The sequence below is a fragment of the Phycodurus eques genome, chromosome 10 (assembly GCF_024500275.1).
Source record: "Phycodurus eques isolate BA_2022a chromosome 10, UOR_Pequ_1.1, whole genome shotgun sequence".
NCBI classification, from domain to species: Eukaryota; Metazoa; Chordata; class Actinopteri; order Syngnathiformes; family Syngnathidae; genus Phycodurus; species Phycodurus eques.
The window spans coordinates 15,010,854-15,034,185 of record NC_084534.1 but is presented as its reverse complement, the minus strand read 5'-3'; the positions used below and the strand labels follow the sequence as shown (position 1 = coordinate 15,034,185).

Below are 23,332 nucleotides of genomic sequence, written 5' to 3'. Positions count from 1 at the left end.
GCAATGTCTCAACGCTACTATTTATTGTTATTCTTTTAGGAGAATTTGAGCAATAATCATGGAAGTTGACACAGATGATTTGCTTTCGCGGGCCACATGAAATGACTTGGAGGGCCAGATTTGGCCCCTGGGCCTTGAGTTTGACACCTGTGCTCTATTGGGTAAAGGTCCGGTGATTGACTTGGCCAGTCTAAGACCTTCCACTTTTCCCCCCTGATGAAGTCTTGTGCTGGCAGTGTGTATTGGATCAGTTTCATGTTGGATGATGAAGCTTCTCCCAATTAGTTTGGATGCATTTTTCTGTAAATTGCCATACCAAATGGTTTTGTAAACTTCAGAATTCATTCTGCTGCTACCATCACGAGTTACTTCATCAATAAAGACTAGCGAGCCCACTATGCTTCACAGATGAGCTTGTGTGTTTTAGATCACAAGCAGATCATTTGTTTCTCCATACCTTGGCCTTTCCATCGCTTTGGTAGAGGTTAATCTTAGTCTCATCAGTCCATAAAACTTTGTTCCAAAACGTTTGTGGCTCATCTCTGTATTTCTTTGCAAAATCCAATCTGGCCTTCCTATTCTTTTTGCTGATGACTGGTTTGCATCTTGTGGTATGACCTGTTTATTGGTTCTCCCTAAGTCTTCTTCCAACAGTGGATTGTGATACCTTCACTCCTGACCTGTGGAGGTTGGCAGTGATGTCACTGACTGTTGTCTTTGGTGTTTCTTCACAGCTCTCACAATGTTTCTGTCATCAACTGCTGTTGATACCCTTGGCCAACCTGTTCAATCGATGTCTGTCGCTCAGTACACCAGTAGTTTCTTTCTTTTTCAGAACATTCCAAATTGTCTTATTGCTATGCCCAATGTTTGTGCAATAGCTCTGATCGATTTTCCCTCTTCTCTCAGCTTCAAAATGGACTCTTTTCTCCTATGGACAGCTCTCTGGTCTTCATGTTTGCTTAACAGCAAATGGAGTTTTCAAAGGTGAAACAAAGCCAAAAACAAGCATGATCTAATGTTTGAGCAATCAATCTAAAAGGCAACACCAGAGCAACTAGAAATAGCCATCAGTCCCATGTTCCAAAACTTTTGCTCACTTGAAAAGTGGGTGGGTTCAAACAAAAGATGCTCTGTCCTGAGTTGTTTAACACATCTAGATGTCAATGCCATGAAATAAAAGCTGGAATTCTGAACTTCTGTCTCATATTCATCTTTTGATCTGAAACCCAAATGTCTTCAGTATACAACAAAAACAAAGAAATTGACCTTGTCGTTCCAATACTTTTGGAGGGGACTGTATATTTGACTTTTAAAAGCAAATAATATAGGTATAATATAGGTGTGTTTTGTTTGTTTTCGAGGTCAAAAAATGACCAACAAAATTCAACTGCGCAAATGACAATATCTAACTCTAACTCTATCTAACTAACTCTACTACATAAATACAGAATATGTTTTGGGGGTTGCAGTGCTCTAATTTGTCAATTCAGATAGATTAAACCTTAACTGGCAAAAAAGCAGAGGATTAGCAACTGTGCCACTGCTGATTTATGTTGGAATAGAAAACATGACTATCCTTCAAGATGACAGACAGCAAATGGTATTAGTGTGTGTGCGTGTGTTTGTGTAACAAGAGGAGAAATAGGGTGTGCTCAGCTCTGTGCAAATGAGAGGAAAACTAGCATTCTTCATCACGCACCCTCCCATACCTTTCCTCTCTGGTTTGGCCCTTTAAAAGCTGCTGCCAGTGCTATCTGTCAGCCTCATTATCACCATTTCTTGGCTTGAGCAAATTGCTATCCACATTTCGAAGCTCAGTGGAAATAAACAGAGGCTTCCGAGGTCCTCGGAGAAAACAAGCGTCAACAAATCAAGGCCCTGGACAACTTTCAAGTGTGAGATGCTTCTGTGCGTGAATGTGCTGGGGCTGCTTTTCCTGCAGCCACTTCTTTCGAGCCAAAGGCCACTAACTACACCGTCCAGAGGATGTCCCGGCTGCAAAGGAAAGCCTTCCCAAATGCACATGCCGGGAGATTTAAATGTCACCGCTCTTACCATTGGAGAACCATGTGGGGTCTACACACTGAGCTGTGCCAGCGGTCTGCGTTGTGCACCCGTGCCAAATGACCCGCGGCCCCTCCACACCCTGCTGGAGGGCAGGGGCGTCTGCAGCAATGTTAGCGTCATCAGTTGGACGGAAAAGAGCCAGACAGCAGGTAACATTTTTGGCTTGGTGCCTGCAAGGCGATGTTGATGGATGTGCATGCATCTGCAACTCGTAGTGCCGCGACAACTAAGTTTTGGTATTAAAGTCTCTCTGTCTAATGGGTGGGTTTTTGTTCAGAGCCAATGCTTTTAATGCTATTGGATAAAGCCATTATAAAACAAAATAACACCACTTTCCATTACAGTTTGCTCATTGTACATGTTTTGCAATGACTGATAGTAGGTGTAAACACATTGAATAGTCACTTGTGATATTTTGTCTGTCCTTAGATCCCGCACCTACCGAGAATCCGGAGGAGGTAACCATCTTCTTTTATAATAATTATACACTATAGAGACAGTTAATGATTAGTCATACTTTAAAAATCCTTTCCTCTCACAGGCCCCTTGTCGAAAGCTGCTAACCACACTAATCAGAGGCCTTGATAGCCATTTATTCAAGTCCCATCATGATATCTACATGCCCAACTGTGATAAACGTGGCTTCTTTAGAAAGAAGCAGGTGAGTTGTAAAGTACTGTAACTTTAACCCAAGACTAGATTGATAGATAGCTAGATATAGTACAACTGATTTGTACAAATCATTGATGTCCAACGAAAAGTTCTCTGTCTCTCCCTCTCTCTCTCTCTCTCTCTCTCTCTCTCTCTCTCTCTCTATATATATATATATATATGGACAGTATATTTTCAACTTTTTTATAATAGAATAATAATATATTTGATTTGCTTCGAATTTTGTCATACATACAGTACATTGGCTTCGTATAAATAATATATTACCGTGTATCTTAACTAAAACTGTAGTTTAAAACGAAATAAAAATTACTATTATATTACCAGTAATCGAGGAGAGACAAAAGAAAAACTGGGCGGAAAAAGTTAAATGTGCGTTTGCGTTTCTCCCCGGAACATTAAAATGGACGCACACCACACTTGCGCATTGTGCAGGAAAATCCGCTAGAGCTAGATAGATGGTCTTGTCAGAAAAAATAATTAAAATGAATGTTTGCATACCGACATTTGGGCTACAGTATGTTATTTATTTGTGTACAGTGTTGGTCCTCTCGGGGTAAACAACGCGGTCGGTGCTGGTGTGTGGATGAGAGCGGCATGCCAGTGACGTCACATAAACACAAAGGCTTGACTTGTTGAAAAAGAGTGTCAAATGTCGGATTAAAGAAAGGAGAAAAACGGTTGGCGGCCAACATAGGACGAAGATAAAGGATTTCCTTACAGACTTATTTGGGAATTCCAACTCTGTGCCTCTCTTCTCATTCCATGAGCCGCAAGCTGTTTAAGGTGTAACTCTGACCATTGGTGCCCTCTAGCGAACACCTAGTGAACTGTTCTAATCAGACGCCATAATGTCTGCACTGGCTAACACTTGACACATTAGTTACGCCTGCATAAACTAATAAGATCCAATACAAGAGTTGTATCAAAAGTTAACTTTTATTTTTTTACTTTTACGTTGCAGCTGGTCAAAATGACACCAATATCTCCAGTTCAGTGCCATAACTCCTTATTAATTCGCATAAAACGTTTCCATCTAAATATTTCCCAAATTCCTTCATTCAAAAAACAACAACCTGACTTTACTTAATATTTTTATGTCACGCAGTTCTGCGCAATTGTATTTTGTTTGTCCAACACAACAACATATTAAATTACTAGTGGATCAATGCAATATTGTTGTTTTAAACTTAAAAATGCAATTGTGTGGAACAGTTTGACATAAAATGTAGAGTTTTGTGTGTGTGTGTTTACTAAAATTCCTCTGGAAAGTTTCTAGTAAATTTTGAGGAGTTCACCCAAAATTACCCTTAATAGTTGCAACATGACCACAGTAGTAATCACTTGGGAGATATATTACTCTTACTGAAACTGCGCATTATTTGCAAAGACGCATTTTTTTGGGATACAGCTCTTGTATTAGATGGTGTAGGTGTACCTAATAAAGTGTTTGGTGTGTGTTTGCATATTCTGCCAATTGTTCCATGTTAAACAGTCTGTTTGTCATTTAACAATTATTATTATTATTATTATTATTGTCAGTACATATCATTTTCCAATTTTTTTATACAAGATCAGTATTTTTACACCACTGCTATTGTAACAATGTACCTGTTGTATATAGTATCTACTTGTCATATTATTTATGTTTTTAACACCAATATTTATGGCCATAGAATAATTCATAATAATTTAAATATTACCCAATGCTAATTAGTAGTCACAATAAAAATAACAACATATAGTGTGGAAGCTGAATTAAATGGGGATATTTTACTTTTATTTTTACCTTATTAAACAACAACAAGCAAAAAACGTTTGATTGTATCATTAGGAATATACCTGTATAGCTTGACAATGGGTTGGTACCCTCAAAGTTACAAATCTTTTGTACTCTTGTAACATGACCTTATACATTAGTACAATAATGTTGATATAATACTATACTAAACAGTTGGGGAACATAACTTAGCCATTAGTTAAGCTTGTACTTTGAGGGATAACAACACAATCTGAATGGATCCCTATTTGAGAAGAGACATTGGTAAGACACTATCCATCCTTGTGCAAAATATTACTCTATTGTTGTTAAGTGTTTTTTGACATTCCATATTTTTACATTTCATTGTAAAATGTTATGCAAGTCTTATTTACAGACTTTATTTCCCTCATTGAACGTCATGGGTCTATTAAAGTTATGAAAAAAAAACTCTTCTCTGTGGTGAGTCAAATTTACAGGACAAATTTACGTGGGCCTTTAATTTCATCATGTACATCGGTTCATGTGATGATGTCATTTTTCTCTCTCTTCTCCTTGCAAATAATAAATAATATAGGCCGGTTTACCACATTTGAATCGTGTGCAACCAATGTATATGTCTGAATTAAATCAAATCTGTCACACCGTGGTGAGGTTTGTCTGGTCTTATTGTTGTTGTTTTTTTTGTCTTGTCATTTCCTATTTTATTTTCAAAGTCTAACTGTCCTCTCTCGTTTTAGAGCACTTGCTCTTCCTCATGTGTCTCCTGTGTGTCAGCCCTGATTCCTGATTGTCTCCACCTGTTCCCCATTACCTTCCGTGTGCTTAAATAGTCTTCCTTGTGTCGTTCCAGAATGTATTTTGTTCCCTGTGAGTGTAGAGCGCTCTTCCTCGCAGAGCCAGGTTCTCCTTCCAGACAGCTCTAGTAATTTTGGAGCTGATCGTTTTGTCAGTCTGTCCAGATGTCATCGGTGTATACAATAAAACCTGCTCTCACTAGTGATCTCTGAGTCCTGTGTGTAGTCCTGGTCTGACAAAATGAAAGGACTTTTTTTTTCTTTTTCTGAGTGCATCTAGAAATAAAGTGACCACAATCATTTAACAAAGTGATGTCAAACATGGCCCACTGGGGGGTACAATCTGGCCCACAGGATGAATTTGAAAGTGGAAAAATACAAAAGATATCGTGGTGGTGGGGACTAAGGATAATTTTGAGAATTATTATACTCCTGTAAAAAATGGAATGGTGGTAATTCCTAGGTCTTCATAAATTGATTCAATCCAATTAAAAACAAGTGCAATACTATATTCTACACTTCCAAATACCTGTGACTTAAAGTCTTATGCCTTCAAATACAAGCACTGCGATCAGTTATTATGCACACATGTTAGATGACAAACTCAAGTGAAATATTCTCAAGAAATCTGAGGTTGTTTTGTAAAACGAATAAATTGAAATATTTTTTCTAATGTATTTTTGTTTTGCATTCAAACAAAATGAAAAACATAGATTAATTAATAAAAATAGACTTAAAAATGTGTCAGAAAGGGCAGGGAAAACTATACACTGCATTGACTTTTCTTTATTATTTGTTTATTTGAATGAAGGGTCTATAGATTTTAGTGGTTCTGCACCTTTGACATCAAATTATAGGAATATATATATATATTTTCTATCAAGGAAAGTAAATTTTTTAATGAAAGAAAAGGCTCATATAATAGAAGAAGTCAACAATACTGGGAGTTACATGTAATAAGAGGATCACAGTTCTGAATGTTTTGGCTTTTGAGAATTAATGTATTATCTATGTCAGAAGACAATGTATATATATGTAACTTGTTGATTAAAGAAATACGATTATCTATGTGTGCGTCTAAGCATAATTTTCGAGAGACCAATCGATACATTTCTGCACATTAAAACAAAGTTAACAACAGTAGGCGGTACCAGAAACCAATTCAGAATAATTTTTTTTACAACAGGGCAACGCCACAATAAATAGGAATCAAATAGGAAACCTTATTAAATATTGTTTTGCTATAGCTGGATTTTTTTTTTTAAATTGCAGATTGAGATCTATGGATGTGTTTGAAGGAAAATTCATTAACTTTATTAGTACTTAAATATCGAACATGTCAGCCACAAAACCGTCTCATGTGGTGACTAAAAAGACGGTTTGAATAGTTTGGACCAGGTGGCTGTTGCGTCACAGCGCCACCAACCTGCAGCAGAAAGTTGATCCAACCGCAGCATCATCATCATCACCATCATCCATCCCACTTTTCCAAAGACTCAACGACGTCGCGAGGTGACAACTGCGCACCCACAGAGTCCTAAAAGTTCTGCGTAACGCCAGAGTGCTCCAATGTCCTCTCCGAGCGCAGCACGCGTCCCACACAAGAGGAAGACCAAGATGAAGCACTTCGTGCAGCAGAAAGTGGAGGTGTTCCGCGCCGGGGAGCCCGTGTCGAGTGTGCTCATGTGGGGAGTCAATCACTCGGTGGGTATGTGACTGAGAAACGCTTGTTTGTGTGCGTGCAGCAGAAGTGGTTTAAGGACTCACATTCTGTACTAAAGTAGAAGGAGGCTCCAGCGAGTGTTGTAGAGAATGTAGTTAATTACATTTGCAAGTTAGCCTGTTGAAAGTGTACCTATTTCAATTTGGCTACTTTTAAAAAAAAACTAATGTAACTATATTTACATTTGATTACATTTCGCTTACCTAATTTTCTTTATTTCGAATGAGTGCATCACCAGCACCCTTGGATGTTTCCTCTTAAAAAAAGTGGATTAAAATCATTAACCAAATATTTAACCAATTATTTGTTTTTTACACAAATAATAAAGTCATAGCAAAACATGATGAAATGTAAATACATAATAACAAATGTTTGTTGCATACATATACAGTGAAGCCTTGATGGAACGGACTAATAGGTGAGTTTCCTAGTTCCAAATCTGTTGCCAAATGTGAACGGCTTGACAAAAAAACTGCTACTGTACCAAAAATAGCATGTTCCAGACTCCAAAGACTTTTGTGTTTTGTACTCCTCAGAGTTAACGTCGCAGCCATGCCGCTCTCTCTCTGCTCTATGTACAGTAGACAATAGCTGTAACCATCGTCACACGGCCGCCACGTCGATGACAAACAATCAACATGGCCGCTAGACAGCCACGGGAGGATTTCGTATTATTGCATATCTGTGACCCAGAAATACGTCAGTCCCATTCTCTGCCTGCATTGCGCCACAGTGCCACTAAACAACAGCGCCCAATTCTGGAACTAACAGACTTTGTCAACGGCATTTTAAGTGACAAATGGAAACTATTTTTGGACACAATTATCCATCCATTTTATCGACGTTCTACTGTATATGTGTGCAGCATGTGGAAAACATTGTCAATCACAGTACAACATAGTTTGGGCACCTTGGCGCAACGGGAAAAAAAATACCTCTACACACAAAATAGTTTCCCTCTTTTACTAACTTACAGTACGTAGTGTCCTTACTGAAAAGATGTAAACAAAAAAAAAACGAAAGCTAGCTCGCGATGGCTGGCCAAAACAATGTGTTCCCACAGCTTTGCTTGTATTGTGAAGCACGTAACAAAAAATGCGTAATTAGCTAGTGCTAACTCAAAAGAAATACACTTTGCTTGCATGTGTCTTCTCAGATTAGACCACCAGAAGCAGTTGGTTTTCGGCTGGCACAAGATCATTTATTCCCCTCAAATAATTCGTGGCGCAGACAACATCAACAATTCTCTTCAAGCTGCAGTGTCTAACTTTTTTTTCATTTTCACCCAAGCTACTACTAGATGAGATGACACAATAGCTCCTCTAACATCTTGCTCTAGTTTTCAGTATTTCATCTTTGATATTTTGTGTCAACCGGCGATATTCGCATGCCCAGGCATGACATGAATGATATACCTGAAACGAAATGATGAAATGATGCATTTTACCTAGCAGCAGTGTGGCCCCATGTCTCCCATTTGTAAAAAGCGAGGTAGACATTATTTTGGGCTTCTGTAGCAGACAGAAACTTCCAGAGAATTCATCTTTTTTCCCCCCAGGGGTTGTCCTTCAGAACAGAATAAAAACGTTCTAGAAACACACGGTGGGAAGGCGGTGGCTAGGCATAGCCTATGTCATATCAAAGCGACGGCTCTGTTGTGGTAAAGCAGAATTTCAGCCTTAAGGGGCGACAGAAGCTATGCACTGCAGCATTAAATAAGGCCAATGACTCCCCCTTTCTCTAGTTACATCTTTTTTTTATGTCGTGTCATCATCTGCGGCAATTGAAAAAGCTAACAAGCCTATTTTGAAAAAGTAAAGAGTAGACAGACATCTGGTTAAAAGTAACAAATACAAATGGTAAAAAATAGATCCTTAAGTACTGTACAGATACCTGAAAAATCTACTTAGCATTTGTACTTTGTTACTTCCCACCACTGACTAAATGAATGTGTGCAGATCAACGACCTGAGCCAGGTGCCCGTGCCTGTCATGTTGCTTCCAGATGACTTCCGAGCCAGTACCAAGGTCAAAGTCAACCACCACCTCTTCAACAAGTACAGTACTGTCCTCCTCTTCATGTTTCTGCTTTCGTCCTAACACTAACACTCCTCATGCATCACTTCACTAACATCAGTAAATCGAGGGAACAATAGACGGTGTGATCTTTAGGAGTGCTCAGCCCCCAATCAGAATATTAATCATCCTGCACCTCGCAATTATTAATAACAAAAATGTCTTGATAAAAAGAAAGTCAAATGAGTCTGACACTTCAAAAAATTTAAAGTCGCATTTACGGCATGAAAACATATTGGACATTTTTCTCCAAACCTCTATTCAGTTAAATACAAACTACATAATTGAACTGAATTTGTCAGTGATCTATTTTATTATCCATCCATTTTCTGAGTCGCTTCTCCTCACTCGGGTCGCGGGCGTACTGGAGCCCATCCCAGCTGTCATCGGGCAGGAGGCAGGGTACACCCTGAACTGGTTGCCAGCCAATCGCAGGGCACATACAAACAAACAACCATTCGCACTCACAGTCACACCTACGGGCAATTTACAGTCGGGGCCGGGGATTGAACCTGGGTCCTCAGAACTGTGAGGCTGACGCTCTAACCAGTCGTCCACCGTGCCGCCTCTATTTTATTATATAAAAAATTATTCCGAATGAATAATTACTGACTTTGGCAGCATAGCGATCTAGTGGTTAGCATGTCTACCTCACAGTTCTCACGTTCAGGATTCGTATCTCGGCTCCAACCTGGAATTTGCATGTTTTCCCTGTGCTTACGTGTTTTTTTTTCTGGGTACCATACCCGTGATTGACTGGCCACCAGTCCAGGTTGTACCCAGTGCTTCCCCAAACTCAGCTGGGAGAGATGTCAGCTCAGCGGCAACAGAAAATTGATGGAGGAAAAGTGGAATTTGTTGCCCGAAAGATAGGCTGCAGCTACCCTGTGACCCTTATGAGGACAAGCACTATAGAAAATGGAAGGATGGGAAATCACAGCTTTTTAAAAATGCAGTGGATACTGATGTACTCCATTTTTTCAATTTTTTATTTTTTAAACCACCCCCTGTTTCTAGTGGAAAACGTTTATTGGTGACATATCCCCGCTTTTTCATCAATTTTGGGGGGTTACAAGAAAAAAAAAAGGGCTTCAATTAATCGTAGATTTTCAATATTCGCAGTCGGGCCTGGTCCTTAACACCCTATCCACTGTAAACATTTTGTCAGGCTGGACAACACTTAAGCAATTAAAAACAAACAAATTGTACAGTATCTCGTAACTCTGTTTTGCATGTTTTTGTTCACTATTTTGTTCACTATTCGTTCACTATTCTTTCTCTCATTCTGCTACCATGTAAATGTGATTGTGATAGTCCACTAACTCATAAGTGATAGTCCACTAACTCATTTCGAGTTCAACTTTTACAATGAAGCGCTACACCAAATTTATTTTGACCCTCAGAGGTCACGGTACTGGCTGTACTCTGCTAATAAGCTAATAATGTCAATGTGGAAACATGTTTTACTAAACCTGAATTGTTAACCAATGATTTGCATTTTAAAACTACCGGTACCACTTCAACATGATTAAAATGAGCTACACGAGCGCTAACGAGTAACTGAACTGTCAACACACTAGCTACTGCAATGCATTCTGGGACATGTTTTAGCAGTGTGTGTATGTGTGTTCTGGACAATACAAACTTGCCATTTTGAAAAAAATACATCCATCTCATCATTAGACATCAAATCATGATCATAATACATTATAGAACAGGGGTGAGGAGAAATGTATCCATTCAGGGGCCATTTATTTATTTATTTAAATAAAGGGCCACACTAAATTTATGAAAAAAGTCAGAAGTAGTAATAGAGCAAACGTATATTATTATGTAGCATTATGAGCGTTTATGGGTTAAATGTTTTGGGCTTTTTATGACAGTTCATCTGAGGAGTAGATCTAATGCTCTCTTGCACTGTATATGGCCATGTGGGGGTTGTTGGTTCCTCACACTTGGAGTAGAAAAATGCTGGAAGTTGTAGTTTGCCATAATTTGGATGTAGCACAATTTCCCTTGTTGTTCATATAGACTTAAAATCAGTTGACAATGAGTCAACACTGTCTGTCCCGGTTTGCCTAAATTATTTTACACACCGTTAATCTACAAGCAATTCCCAACATTCAACAGATGAATCGTTTATTTTGCCCTTCTCTCAAAGGATACTGCATTGTGGCAAAATTGCATGAAACAATGTTATTTTCCAGTGATATATCATAATGCATTTCACTGGTAAAACATAGTCCCGTTGACATAATTTCTGCGATTTGGACAGACATTATTCCCTCACTATATCATGGTTCACTTATTTCGGATTCTGTGTATTGCTGATTTTTAAATTTTTTATTTAATATTGTGCATAATTTGCCATATTGTGGGATTTTGAGTGTATGCTGTAATTATTTTTGTGGTAAAATAAACGCTTCCAAAACGAATTCATTAAAACTGTAAAGGAAAAAAATTAACATTAAAAGATATTACAAAGAATAAAATGTACATAGTTTATAATACTGTGTATTACTGTATGTTTATGATATTAAAAGGTGTTGAAAAGCAAAGAAAGTGTTAATAAGAGTATGGTAGAGATTAAAAGGAGTGGTGGGAAGATTAATAAGAGTCTGGGGAGGTTAATGCAGCTTTAAAATATGTATAAATAATTAAAAAATATATATAGGTGGTCGCTACTTGGGGGATTTCACCTATTGCAGGGGTGGTCCGGAACCTTACCCCCGCAACAAACGAGACATTACTTTACATAAGTTTTCAACATCTATTAAAAATATAAAGAAAATAGTTTCTCAATCCTTCAGAGAAGTATGACACAACTCAAGTCTGGAAAAATGAGTAGCTTTAAATAATCCCTTAATCCAGTCAGGAATCCAGGTTGTGTAACAGTCTCGGGAAAAACAATAAACTGTGTTTTGTCATGTGATGTTACTACAGAGGGATTTGTTCTAAATCTCTCTATGAATTTTTACCTAAATAATAAAAGAACACATGGATTTATTAGCAGGGGTGTAGCACCAAATTCAGGGACCCCAAAATTTGCTAAGACCTAGTTATTGGCGTAAGTATCCTAGCAGCAGGATACATATACCATTAACTCAATTTTTTAATTATAATCACCATCAATATCATCAATAATAACAAATAAGCATGTTTTATAATGAATAAGTCTGTTTCTTTCTTTTGAGGGCGATTGATTGTGGGTAGCTTGGATATGGAGGTCTGATTAAAACCATGGCATTTTATCAGTCATAATATGCTTTAACATTTGGGCTGATCTATCCTTTCTGTGAAACAAAAACAACTTTGTTAGCATTTAGCTGCCAACTTTGAGCTTTCTTTACGTCTCCTGTCTCTCATTTCTTTCTTCCCGTGTGTATACCCAGAGCACTTTGTATGTTGCAACAAATGACCTGTGTGGAATAAACCATTAGCATTTTTGCAAGGTGGGTGTTGGTAGTCTCAGAGAGTCTTGATTTGATTGAAGCAACTTTAATATTTAACTTTCCCTGCAAAATGTGTCTTATCTTAATATTTATGAAATGGTTTTTTTATAACTGAGCTATTTAAATAAAAAAAAAATTTCAGAACTTTACAAATGTCCTCCAATGCCCTGTTACACCATTCCAACTTCCCCTGCACGTCGACACCCACATTTATTTATTTGTATGAAAACTAAGTTGTTTTATTTCAGTATTGCTACACAAACATATTTTTTCTTCAACTGTATGTCTCCCGCTTTTCTTGTGGGGATGGTTGATTAGGTACACCTGCAAGAGGATTGCTACGATCACCCATTTTAAAAAGTTAACCAGAATATTAGAAACAGCTCTCAGTATGACATCATTTAATTGTGAATAAAAACTGAGCATTATCATCTTTGGGAAGGCATCTTAGATTGAGTAGGTGTACTAATGTTGCTGTGTTCAGCATTCTCATTTTAAATAGACATGACATGATTCTGGGTCTGTTCGTAAAGAAAACAAATTTTTCTGTGTGGGTTGTTTCTCAGAGAGAATCTCCCAGGACAATTTAAATTCAAAGAGTATTGTCCGCAAGTCTTCAGGAACCTACGTGAGCGCTTTGGCATTGAGGACCAGGATTACCAGGTACTGTTAAAAAAAAGAAGGTATGGCCCAAGCACACAGGTCTGAAATCATGCAGGATTATCTGCATTTTTTTCAGCACCGACTCTAAATTTGCATGTGTTTGTGTGAAATTTGCATTTCTGTGCACCTTACAACACATTTGAGTTTAACACGATGTGATCCACGCTGGGTTCTCTTTACTGATGAAACATTGCAGGAAATACACAATTGTGCCATATATTTTCCAATTGTCCTGTTTGTAGCAATTTGCATTTCAGTGAAAACGATTTGCATGTTAAAGAGCGTACAAAATGCAGTATGTACAAAAGAAACGTTTTCATCAACAGGTGTCTCTGGCTCGCAGTCCGCCGCTCAAAGACGGAGAGGGAACATGTGAGGGCCTGCTGCTTGCGTCATATGACCGCACTTTGGTGGTCAAAGAAATCTCCAGTGAGGAGGTGGCGGAAATGCACAACATCCTTTCTGAGTATCACCAGGTGACACATGCACTTAAAACATCTTTTAACTACAAGCAAAATGTGGTCCTTTCATGTTGTAGAATCATATTTGGTAATGTTTAAAGGGCAAATATAATGGAAATGTACCTTTTAATTGCAAGTATGCCAATACTGTATTTTGGCCTCTGGAGTGCTTGCCCGCCCATCAAGTGTGAAATTAAACAACCAAGTAGATCTTATGAAAGCTTACTATTACAAAAAAAATATTTATGAGATAGCTGTTATGAATTGTGACATCACAATTCAGCTAATTTACATAATACTGCCCTTGCATCGAGTTTTTCCGCCCATGACTTGGCAGCTAGGCTGGGTGAAGATCTGGCACAGTGCACTGTCTGAAACTAGTGCTGTGACGACAATTCAAATAACTTGAATAATTCGATTACAAAATCTCCGCCTCGAAGCTTCACAGTGATCATTTTTCCACACGGGCTAATGTTACTGCAGACTCGCATAGCAATAAGTGCAAGCCAGGAGGAAAGAGTGTGTAAAAGACAGAGAATGTCCAAAATTTGGGATCATTTCACACTTAAAAAAGAAGATAACACAATTATGTGTCTATTGCAAAGTAGAACTGGCTTACACAACTCCACGTCTACAGTAAAGTAAACATTGTTAGCTAATTTAATTTAGCCTACCACTGCTAGTTAGAACGTATTGTAAACCTCCCACAAGTCGTCAAGGGTCGACACAGTTGCCAGGGCAATTTCAATCACAAACGGTAACAAAATAAGTACATTCAAACACTACCTGCATAGCCACAAATGACAGCTAGGCACTCAACAGGCAGACAGGCTAACGGTGAGCCAGTTGACAGCTAGCCGCTAACTTGAGCCAGCAACAGCCAACTCTTCACTCTCATTTGCTGACTCCCATGTAACTCACCTAGGCCAGGCCCCGCCTTTTAAAGCCACACACACTCAATATGAGTACAGTTACTATAGAACATGAGGAGGCCGACCCCAAGGGGAAAAAATATACTGTATATTTTATGGTATTCCTTGAATAATCAATTTTAAAAATATTCAATAGTGCCAGGCCTACTTCTGTTTTGTTGGGGCGACATTTGCACTTTGCACTTCACGAGGGGCTCAAGGTGCAACCGCCCCTTATAGTTGTCTTCATAACCAATTTCTCCCCGGCAATAAATGAATAAAAGTAATGTTAATACACAGTACCTGAAAGAAAAATACATTACACTGCTCCTTTCTTATCCAGCATGTTGTCACCTGTCACGGTTCTACACTGCTCCCTCAGTTCCTGGCCATGTACAGAGTCACAGTGGAGAGTGAGGACACCTACATGTTGGTCATGAGGAACATGTTCAGTCACAGACTACAAGTACACAGGAAGTATGACCTCAAGGTAAAGTGACTTTAAGTGGTAGTGTATGGGGATCGATTATCATTGTCAATGCCTTCACACGTTCCATTAAATATTGATTGGTCGCAACTTCAGGTTTATGATCATTGTACAAATATAACTTGCCTAAATGTATGGCTGCTGATACAAGGTGTCAAGATCTGCTATAATATTTTACAAGACATGGTACATCATTAATTTTAAGTCAGTGATGTGCTAACAGCTCAATGAAGTCACATATGAGTCGAGTCTCCACTCTTATTGAGCTCCACTCAGATGAGAAATGGTTGTCTGGTCTTTCCTTTCCTCAGGGCTCCCTGGTGTCTCGAGAAGCAACTTTTAAAGAGAAGGTGAGCTCACATAAAAGGATGTGTCAGCACTGTGAGAACTGATTAAAATTCATGCATACATGATGAACTCGTCTTATCCTGTAGTATTAATAATGGCAGCAGTACAGTGAGCTTGCTTTTGAATACAACAGACTGCACTATTGGATGTGAGTATGAAGTGAAGTGAACTTTTTTTTAAAAATTGAAAGTATGAGGTTGTTTAAAAAAAGTACCCAGATAATGATCCAAAGCATACAACACCATTTGTCAAACATGGATAAATTATGAGGTATTTAGTCTATGCTCTCATTTAGCCTAATGCTACAAAACTGAAAGCATGGTGTTTGACAGTGCAGATGGATAATAACAATAAACATGCAAGTAAGTAGACATTTTGAAGGCAAATAAATTGAATATTGTTCAATGGTCAGGTCCATGCCCCAATCACAACACCATAGAGCATGCTTTTGACTGTACTGAAGACATAAGTGAAGGCAGAAAGACCCACGAATAAACAGCAAGTAAATGTGCCTGTAGTAAAGGTCTGATAAAGCATCTACAAGGAGGAAACTCAGAATTTAATGATGTCCATGGGCTGCAGACTTCAGACTAAATAGTAAATGCTTTTTTATTTTATTTTTTTATTGTAAAACCTCATAAATTTAAAGATGAAAGTCTACACTTTGATGACTTCTTTATTGTTCTATTTCAAATCTATAGTGGTGGTGAAAAAAGAAAAGAAAAAATCCTTTAAAACAATCTTCTTAGTACAGCACATTCTGGATAACGTGTATTAACCCTGATAGAAAACAGCAATATAGTTGGTTGTCTCATGAAAATATTTTAAATTGTCTTGGTTTTAATATAAACATCAGGGGCATTATTATGCAACTCTTTCTTATTATATCAGAATATGGCTTTTATATTAGTGCTGAATGTCATGAACATCTCCTTGTTGTGTGCTTTCCAGGTCAAGGAGCTTCCCACCTATAAGGACATAGACTTCATGAACAACCTGCAAAAGATTTACGTGTGTGACCAGGAGAAGGAGAACGTCACGGACAAACTTAACAGAGATCTTGAGGTAAGAAACCTTTTTTTTTTTACCTTGCAAATTGTCTGTGGATTATTTGTCTGCAACTTTTATGAGCTTACAAAATGGTACCACAGCTTTTTGTAGGTCAAAGGATCAAGCATCCATTCTCTATAGTGCATTTCCTCATTAGGGTCACGAGTGAGGTGGACCCCGGACTGGTCGGCAGACAATTGCAGGCCACATGTAATTGTGCTTTAAATTACGAGGTTAATTCGTTCTGTGACACCCAAATCTCAAATCATCTTCGCCCATTGAAATGAATGGAAATGCCATTAATCTGTTCCAGCCCTCCAAAAACACAAACAAAAAGTTTGGTAAAATGTTTTTTTTTAAGAAAGTAAATAGCACTCTACACTCTACATTGTGAAAACATACAGTAATCACATAATTGAATAAATAGATTGAATGAATAGTTTGTGAGTCATAATTCCATGTTTCTGCTCCTTCTGCTGCCAGCACGGTGGGCGACTGGTTAGCACATCCGCCTCACATTTCTGGGGACCGGGGTTCAAATCCCAGCCCCGCCTGTGTGGAGTTTGCATGTTCTCCCCTGTGACTGGTTGGGTTTTCTCCGGGCACTGCGGTTTCCTCCCACATCCCAAAAACATGCGTGGGAGGTTGATTGGAGACTCTAAATTGTCCGTAGGTGTGATTGTGAGTGCGAATGGTTGTTTGTTTCTATGTGCCCTGCGATTGGCTGGTGACCGGTTCAGGGTGTACCCCGCCTCCCGCCCGAAGATAGCTGGGATAGACTCCAGCACCCCGCAACCCTAGTAAGGAGAAGCGGTAAAGGTAATGGATGGATGGATGGATGCTCCTTCTGCTGTGCATGCATTGGCCACTAGGGGCAGTATAATATATACAGACATACTTCACGTAAAATCGATGATGAAATATAGAAGAAGACTGTCACAACTAAGGTACATAACATATATGAGTTGTTTTTCACAGAGGATAAAGAATACATGTTATCATTTGTGTTCAAATTGAAGTTGCTTAAAGGTTTATAACTACCACAGTATTGATATAAGTGTTATTATTCTCATTGTTTGGTCACATTAAGCTAATTGACTTTTGTTAGACAAGATATGCTTTGGTTAAATCCACAAGGTGAAATTTTCTTTGTTTGATGTTCAGTTTTCCAGTAAACTTTTACTGGGAGTGGCGGTACTATACAGCTTCAAGCTTTTATTTTGTTGTTGTTGTTTCAAGAATTGTTTAATATATGCTGCTTGTTGTGAAGTTCTCTGCCAGCTTGTAGTGCTTTTATCTCTTTTTTAGTTTTATTTATCACATCTCAAGGCAGAAAAAATGTCAGGGTGATGCTTGTACCTTGAAAAATTCAGAAGTCGGGTCACTCCTAATTTGAGGTACTACTGTAGACCCCCCCCCCCCCCCCCCAAAAGAAAGCAAAATAATAATTAAAATGTTTTTTTCAATAATAATTTTTAAAAATGTTTAACCAAACATGCATGTGTTTGAAATATTCTCCACACAGAAAGTCGCAAGCTAAAATTCAAATCTAGAACCTTTTGCCCACCACCACTAATGCTGTACTGGTACATTCACCTGACTTGGCGCAGGCAGTGTGGGTTTAGTTCCCACTGAGTGACAGTGTGAATGTGAGTCTGAATGTTTGTCCGTGTCTATATGTGCCCTGCTACTTACTGGCGATCAGTTCAGGGTGTACTCTGCCTTTTGCCCAAAGTCACCTGGGATAGGCTCTAGCACCCCCGTGACCCTGAGCAGGATAAGCGCTGTTGAGAATGACTGGATGGATGGAACCTTTTGGAGTTTGAGGCTTGGCCCATATGACAACACAGTGCAATTTGTGCTTGAGTGCCCTCTTTCTGCAGTTCCTGGTGCGTATGAGGATTATGGACTACAGCCTCCTGCTTGGTATCCATGATGTGGAGAGGGCTGAGAGGGAGGAGAAGGAACTGGAGTTGGAGTTGTCTGATGGCGAAGAAGAGCAAGATGAAAGCAGCCAATCTGTGGTTCCAGGCTCCACCTCACCTGAAGGCATAGCTGGCTACATGAACTCCTTCAAGCCCATGGGCCCTGGGGAGTTCGACCCTTACGTGGATGTGTACGCTATCGAGAGCGCTTTAGGTGAGTCCTGAGGGCGCTCTTTGCTCACCTTAAAACCATGTTACACCGGGCCTGGGTCTGCAGGCTCATATATGGAGATCAAAAGCAATCACCAAAGGCTGCAGCGTTGAGCCTCCCTCACTCCCATGTAGGCGCACCGCGGAGGGAAGTGTATTTCATGGGTCTGATTGATGTGCTTACGCAGTACGACACCAAGAAGAAAGCGGCTCATGCTGCCAAGGCTGTCAAACGCGGGGTGAGCATCGGTGTCATGTAAAGCAACTGACACTATTTATTCATACTGACAAACTGTGTGTGTGTGTGTGTGCATGGGTGTGCTTACAGGCAGGAGCAGAAATCTCGACAGTTCATCCAGAGCAGTATGCCACGCGTTTCAGGGAGTTCATCGCTAAGATATTTGCCTAGCAGAACAAAGAGCCATTATGTTTTCACACATACAGGATGGAGAATGCAATCCTTAAAAAGGTCTTAAATTCGATTTTCCCAAATTCATTGAAACTTAATCCTTAAATCTGCTGTTCAAATGTTTTCAAAATGCAGCACACACAAAGAATGTTGTCTATATTTTCATTTTGAAAACACTTTGGACTATTTGTAGTTAGAGTTTTTAAATTAAACCAGGAAACAAAATATGGTCTATATAGTCTTTTATTATATTATCCCATAGTTTCTGTGTGATTTTTATTACTTCAATAGTTCTTTGTTCTTGTGTGACTTTTTCAAATGTACCTAGTAGCTTAATTGTTTTCGTCCTCCCTTCTCAGTGTCTCTGTCAGCGTCCCCTTTCTCTCATGGACAAGATAACTGTGTGAATAGGCCTTTCTTCCTTCACTCCCTCGCATTTTAGTTTTAGTTTGTTCTGTGGGTTTCTTCTTCCGTGTTCTTCAGAGTCGGGGAGAAGCACAAAGCAACTGCAGGTTCCTCTCTTGTCTGTCTCTCTCTTTGCAAAGATTTCATTAAAATGACAAAAGGCAAGATTGTTCCCTGATTCAATTCCAAAACAAACTTGGTGTCAGAAGTGGGATCTCAGGATCGACTGTCAGACCAGGGACCGGGCGGAGACCGATCATCCAAGACAAGTAACTGTCTTGCCGTTTACCCGAGGCATTAGCTAATGTGCTTCAATCAACATCAAGATTTTATTGAAAATGATTATTAAATCAACATTTTATATTGATATTTATTACATTTTCAATGACATGCTGATCAAAATAAATATAGCTCTTATGTATGGTACTATCGAACTGTATTGGGGACCATATTTTAGAATATCCATTTTCCGCACCGCTTATCGTCACTAAGGTCAGTCCTGTCCTGTCGCATGCAGATGAGCGACTTCTTACCCCACGCCCCTCATCTGCTGCATTTAAAAGCATTCATCTTCAATTATATTTTCATTTGTGGAGGTGGCACTTCATCACCAAGCTCCTGAATTACACTTTCATAACTAGAATGCATATCCTTGTATGTAGCACATGCAGCAGACACATCGCCACAGTTGGGCAAAATTCAGAATTTTGCCAAACAGAGCATTTTTATTGTCTCTATTTAGGATTTTATATGGGTCATTCTTAACAATGTTACCTCTTTGTTGTTATGACAAAAAAGTCTTCTTTTACTTTCGGCTTGTGCCGTTACGGGTCGCCACAGCACGTCATCCTTTTCCATGTAAGCCTATCTCCTGCATCCTCCTCTCGAACACCAACTGCCCTCATGTCTTCCCTCACGACATCCATCAACCTTCTCTTTGGTCTTCCTCTAGCTCTCTTGCCTGGCAGCTCCATCCTCATCATCCTTCTACCAATATACTCACTATTTGTCCTCTGGACGTGTCCAAACCGTCGAAGTCTGCTCTCTCTAACTTTGTCTCCAAAACATCGAACCTGGGCTGTCCCTCTGATGAGCTCATTTCTAATTTTATCCAACCTGGTCACTCCGAGAGCGAACCTCAACATCTTCATTTCCGCCACCTCCAGCTCTGCTTCCTGTTGTCTCTTCAGTGCCACTGTCTCTAATCCGCACACCATGGCTGGCCTCACCACTGTTTTCTAAACTTTGCCCTTCATCCTAACAGACACTCTTCTGTCACATAACACACCTGGCACTTTCCTCCTGCTGCCCTCGTACACGTCCTGTATTATTCTAACATACTTCTCTGCCACTCCAGACTTCCGCATGCAGTACCACAGTTCCTCTCTGGGTACTCTGTCATAGGCTTTCTCTAGATCTACAAAGACACAATGTAGCTCCTTCTGACCTTCTCTGTACTTTTCCATCAACATCCTCAAAGCAAATAATGCATCTGTGGTACTCGTTCTAGGCATGAAACCATACTGTTGCTCGCAAATACTCACTTCTGTCCTGAGTCTAGCCTCCGCTACTCTTTCCCATAACATTGTGTGGCTCATCAACTTTATTCCTCTATAGTTCCCACAGCTCTGCACATCATCCTTGTTCTTAAAAATGGGCAGCAGCACACTTTTCCTCCATTCCTCAGGCATCTTGTCACGCGCTAGAATTCTACTGAACAAGCTGGTCAAAAACTCCACAGCCACCTCTCCTAGATGCTTCCATACCTCCACAGGAATGTCATCAGGACCAACTGCCTTTCCATTTTTCATCCTCTTTAATGCCTTTCTAACTTCCCCCTTACTAATCATTGCCACTTCCTGGTCCACCACACTTGCCTCTTCTACTCTCCCTTCTCTCTCTTTTTCCTCATTCATCAACTCCTCGAAGAAGTCTTTCCATCTATCTAGCACACTACTGGCACCAGTCAACATATTTCCATCTCTATCCTTAATCACCCTAACCTGCTGCACATCCTTCCCATCTCTATCCCTCTGTCATGCCAACCTGTATAGATCCTTTTCTCCTTCTTTAGTGTCCAACCTGGCATACATGTCATCATATGCCTCTTTTTTGGCATTTGCCACCTCTACATTTGCCCTATGTCGCATCTCAATGTATTCCTTTCGCCTCTCCTCGGTCCTCTCAGTGTCCCACTTCTTCTTAGCTAACCTTTTTCCTTGTATGACTTCCTGTACTGTGAGGTTCCACCACCAAGTCTCCTTCTCTCCTTTCCTGCCAGAAGCTACAACAAGTACTCACCTGCCTGCCTCTCTGATCACCTTGGTTGCAGTGGTCCAGTCTTCTGGAAGCTCCTCCTATTCACCGAGAGCCTGTCTCACCTCTTCCCAAAAAGCTGCATAACACTCATCCTGTCTCAGCTTCCACCACATGGTTCTCTGCTCTGCCTTTGTCTTCCTAATCTTCCTCCCCACCACCAGAGTCATCTTACACACCACCATCCTATGCTGTCTAGCCACACTCTGCCCTACCACTACCTTACAGTCGGTAACCTCCTTCACATTACATTGTCTGCACAAGATGTAATCCACCTGCGTGCTTCTACCTCCGCTCTTGTAGGTCACCCTATGTTCCTGGCTCTTCTGGAAAAAAGTGTTCACTACAACCATTTGCATCCTTTTTGCAAAGTCTACCACCATCTGTCCCTCCAAGTTCCTTTCCTGGATGCTGTACTTACCCATCACTTCTTCATCACCCCTATTTCCTTCGCCAACATGTCCATTACAATCTGCACCAATCACGACTCTCTCTCTCTGTCTGGGATGCTCAGAACTACTTCGCTAGCTCCTTCCAGAATTTCTCTTTCACCTGTAGGTCACATCCTACCTGTGGGGTATAGCCACTAATCACATTATACATAACACCATCAATTTCAAGCTTCAGCCCCATCACTCGATCTGATACTCTTTTCACCTCCAAGACATTCTTAGCCAACTCTTCTTTTAAAATAAACTCAACTCCATTTGTCTTCCCATCTACACCATGGTAAAATAATATAAACCCTGCCCCTAAACTTCTAGCCTTACTGCCTTTCCACCTGGTCTCCTGGACACACAATATATAAACCTTTCTGCTAATCATCATGTCAATAAACTCCCAAGATCTTCCTTTCATAGTCCCAACATTCAAAGTCCCCACATTCAGTTCTAGGCTCTGTGCTTTCCTCCTCTCTTTCTGCCGAAGAACCCGGTTTCCACCTCTTCTTCTTCGACTTCGACCCACAGTAGCTGAATTTCTACCGGCACCCTGCAGGTTGACGGCACCGGTGGCGGACGTTGTTAACCCGGCCAACGACCGATCCGGTATGGAATTCTTTAGATGAACGCTCATATTTGTTTGGCAAAGTTTTAAGCCGGATGCCCTTCCTGATGCAATCCTTTGCATTTATCCGGGCTTGGGACTGGCCTACAGTTTGCACTGGCGTGTGCCCCCATAGGGTTGTATTTTTGTTGTTATCATATCAACTCCTGTAAATGCTAGTTAGATCTATCATATGTGCTGTGATGCCACCCTATCCATATCTTGTTTTTAAAAACTGACTATCCTTTCTATCATAAATCATCCGGTTCAGGTTGTTGCGTCTACAGCAGGCAGTGTCGAAGCTCCATTAAAAAAAAAGAGAGTCCTTGGATCTGACCTAGAAAGATGTAGGCCAAGGCCAAGGAGCAGACAATCTGACAGTGAGATGATGAGTGTGACGCGATTTCTGTTGGCTGATTATTGCTGAGCTGTACCATGTTCCTGTCATCTTGGTGGACATAAATAGACCTGAACTGAATCTTGCGGACATGAAACAATAGTTGTTTGCTTTTTGATGCAATGAAAACAGCTGGAAAATGGTTTTGTGTATTGATA

General features: G+C 39.9%; 2 protein-coding genes across 4 annotated transcripts; both read left to right on the top strand.

Annotated features, from left to right (window-relative positions):
- The first annotated feature begins 1,808 nt into the window (after window positions 1-1,808).
- Window positions 1,809-3,625, top strand: LOC133409009 (insulin-like growth factor-binding protein 6). The gene is made up of 4 exons (XM_061688480.1): window positions 1,809-2,219; window positions 2,500-2,528; window positions 2,612-2,731; window positions 3,283-3,625. The coding sequence occupies exons 1-4, from the start codon at window positions 1,904-1,906 to the stop codon at window positions 3,379-3,381; spliced, it is 564 nt and encodes a 187-aa protein (XP_061544464.1). The 5' UTR covers window positions 1,809-1,903; the 3' UTR covers window positions 3,382-3,625.
- A 3,179-nt stretch (window positions 3,626-6,804) lies between these two features.
- Window positions 6,805-20,331, top strand: LOC133408587 (phosphatidylinositol 5-phosphate 4-kinase type-2 gamma-like). Of its 3 annotated transcripts, none has more exons than XM_061687646.1 (10): window positions 6,805-7,002; window positions 8,980-9,077; window positions 13,115-13,211; window positions 13,538-13,687; window positions 14,927-15,073; window positions 15,382-15,420; window positions 16,370-16,483; window positions 18,352-18,607; window positions 18,792-18,842; window positions 18,932-20,331. In XM_061687646.1, exons 1-10 carry the CDS (start codon window positions 6,868-6,870, stop codon window positions 18,997-18,999), a joined length of 1,155 nt encoding a protein of 384 aa, XP_061543630.1. In that variant the 5' UTR covers window positions 6,805-6,867; the 3' UTR covers window positions 19,000-20,331. The 3 variants fall into 3 exon arrangements, with proteins under 3 accessions (XP_061543630.1, XP_061543629.1, XP_061543631.1); XM_061687645.1 differs by having other exon boundaries at window positions 18,739-18,842; XM_061687647.1 differs by lacking the exon at window positions 18,932-20,331 and having other exon boundaries at window positions 18,671-18,828.
- The last annotated feature ends 3,001 nt before the right edge of the window (window positions 20,332-23,332 follow it).

What these genes read in the sequence shown, in the direction of transcription:
- LOC133409009 (XM_061688480.1), top strand. Translation starts at nt 1,904, where the DNA reads ATGCTTCTGTGCGTGAATGTGCTGGGGCTGCTTTTCCTGCAGCCACTT. An exon ending in GGAAAAGAGCCAGACAGCAG is followed by an intron (nt 2,220 to 2,499) that starts GTAACATTTTTG and finishes GTCTGTCCTTAG; the next exon opens with ATCCCGCACCTACCGAGAAT. An exon ending in GCTTCTTTAGAAAGAAGCAG is followed by an intron (nt 2,732 to 3,282) that starts GTGAGTTGTAAA and finishes ATTTGTGTACAG; the next exon opens with TGTTGGTCCTCTCGGGGTAA.
- LOC133408587 (XM_061687645.1), top strand. Translation starts at nt 6,868, where the DNA reads ATGTCCTCTCCGAGCGCAGCACGCGTCCCACACAAGAGGAAGACCAAG. An exon ending in AACCACCACCTCTTCAACAA is followed by an intron (nt 9,078 to 13,114) that starts GTACAGTACTGT and finishes GTTGTTTCTCAG; the next exon opens with AGAGAATCTCCCAGGACAAT. An exon ending in AACTTAACAGAGATCTTGAG is followed by an intron (nt 16,484 to 18,351) that starts GTAAGAAACCTT and finishes CTCTTTCTGCAG; the next exon opens with TTCCTGGTGCGTATGAGGAT.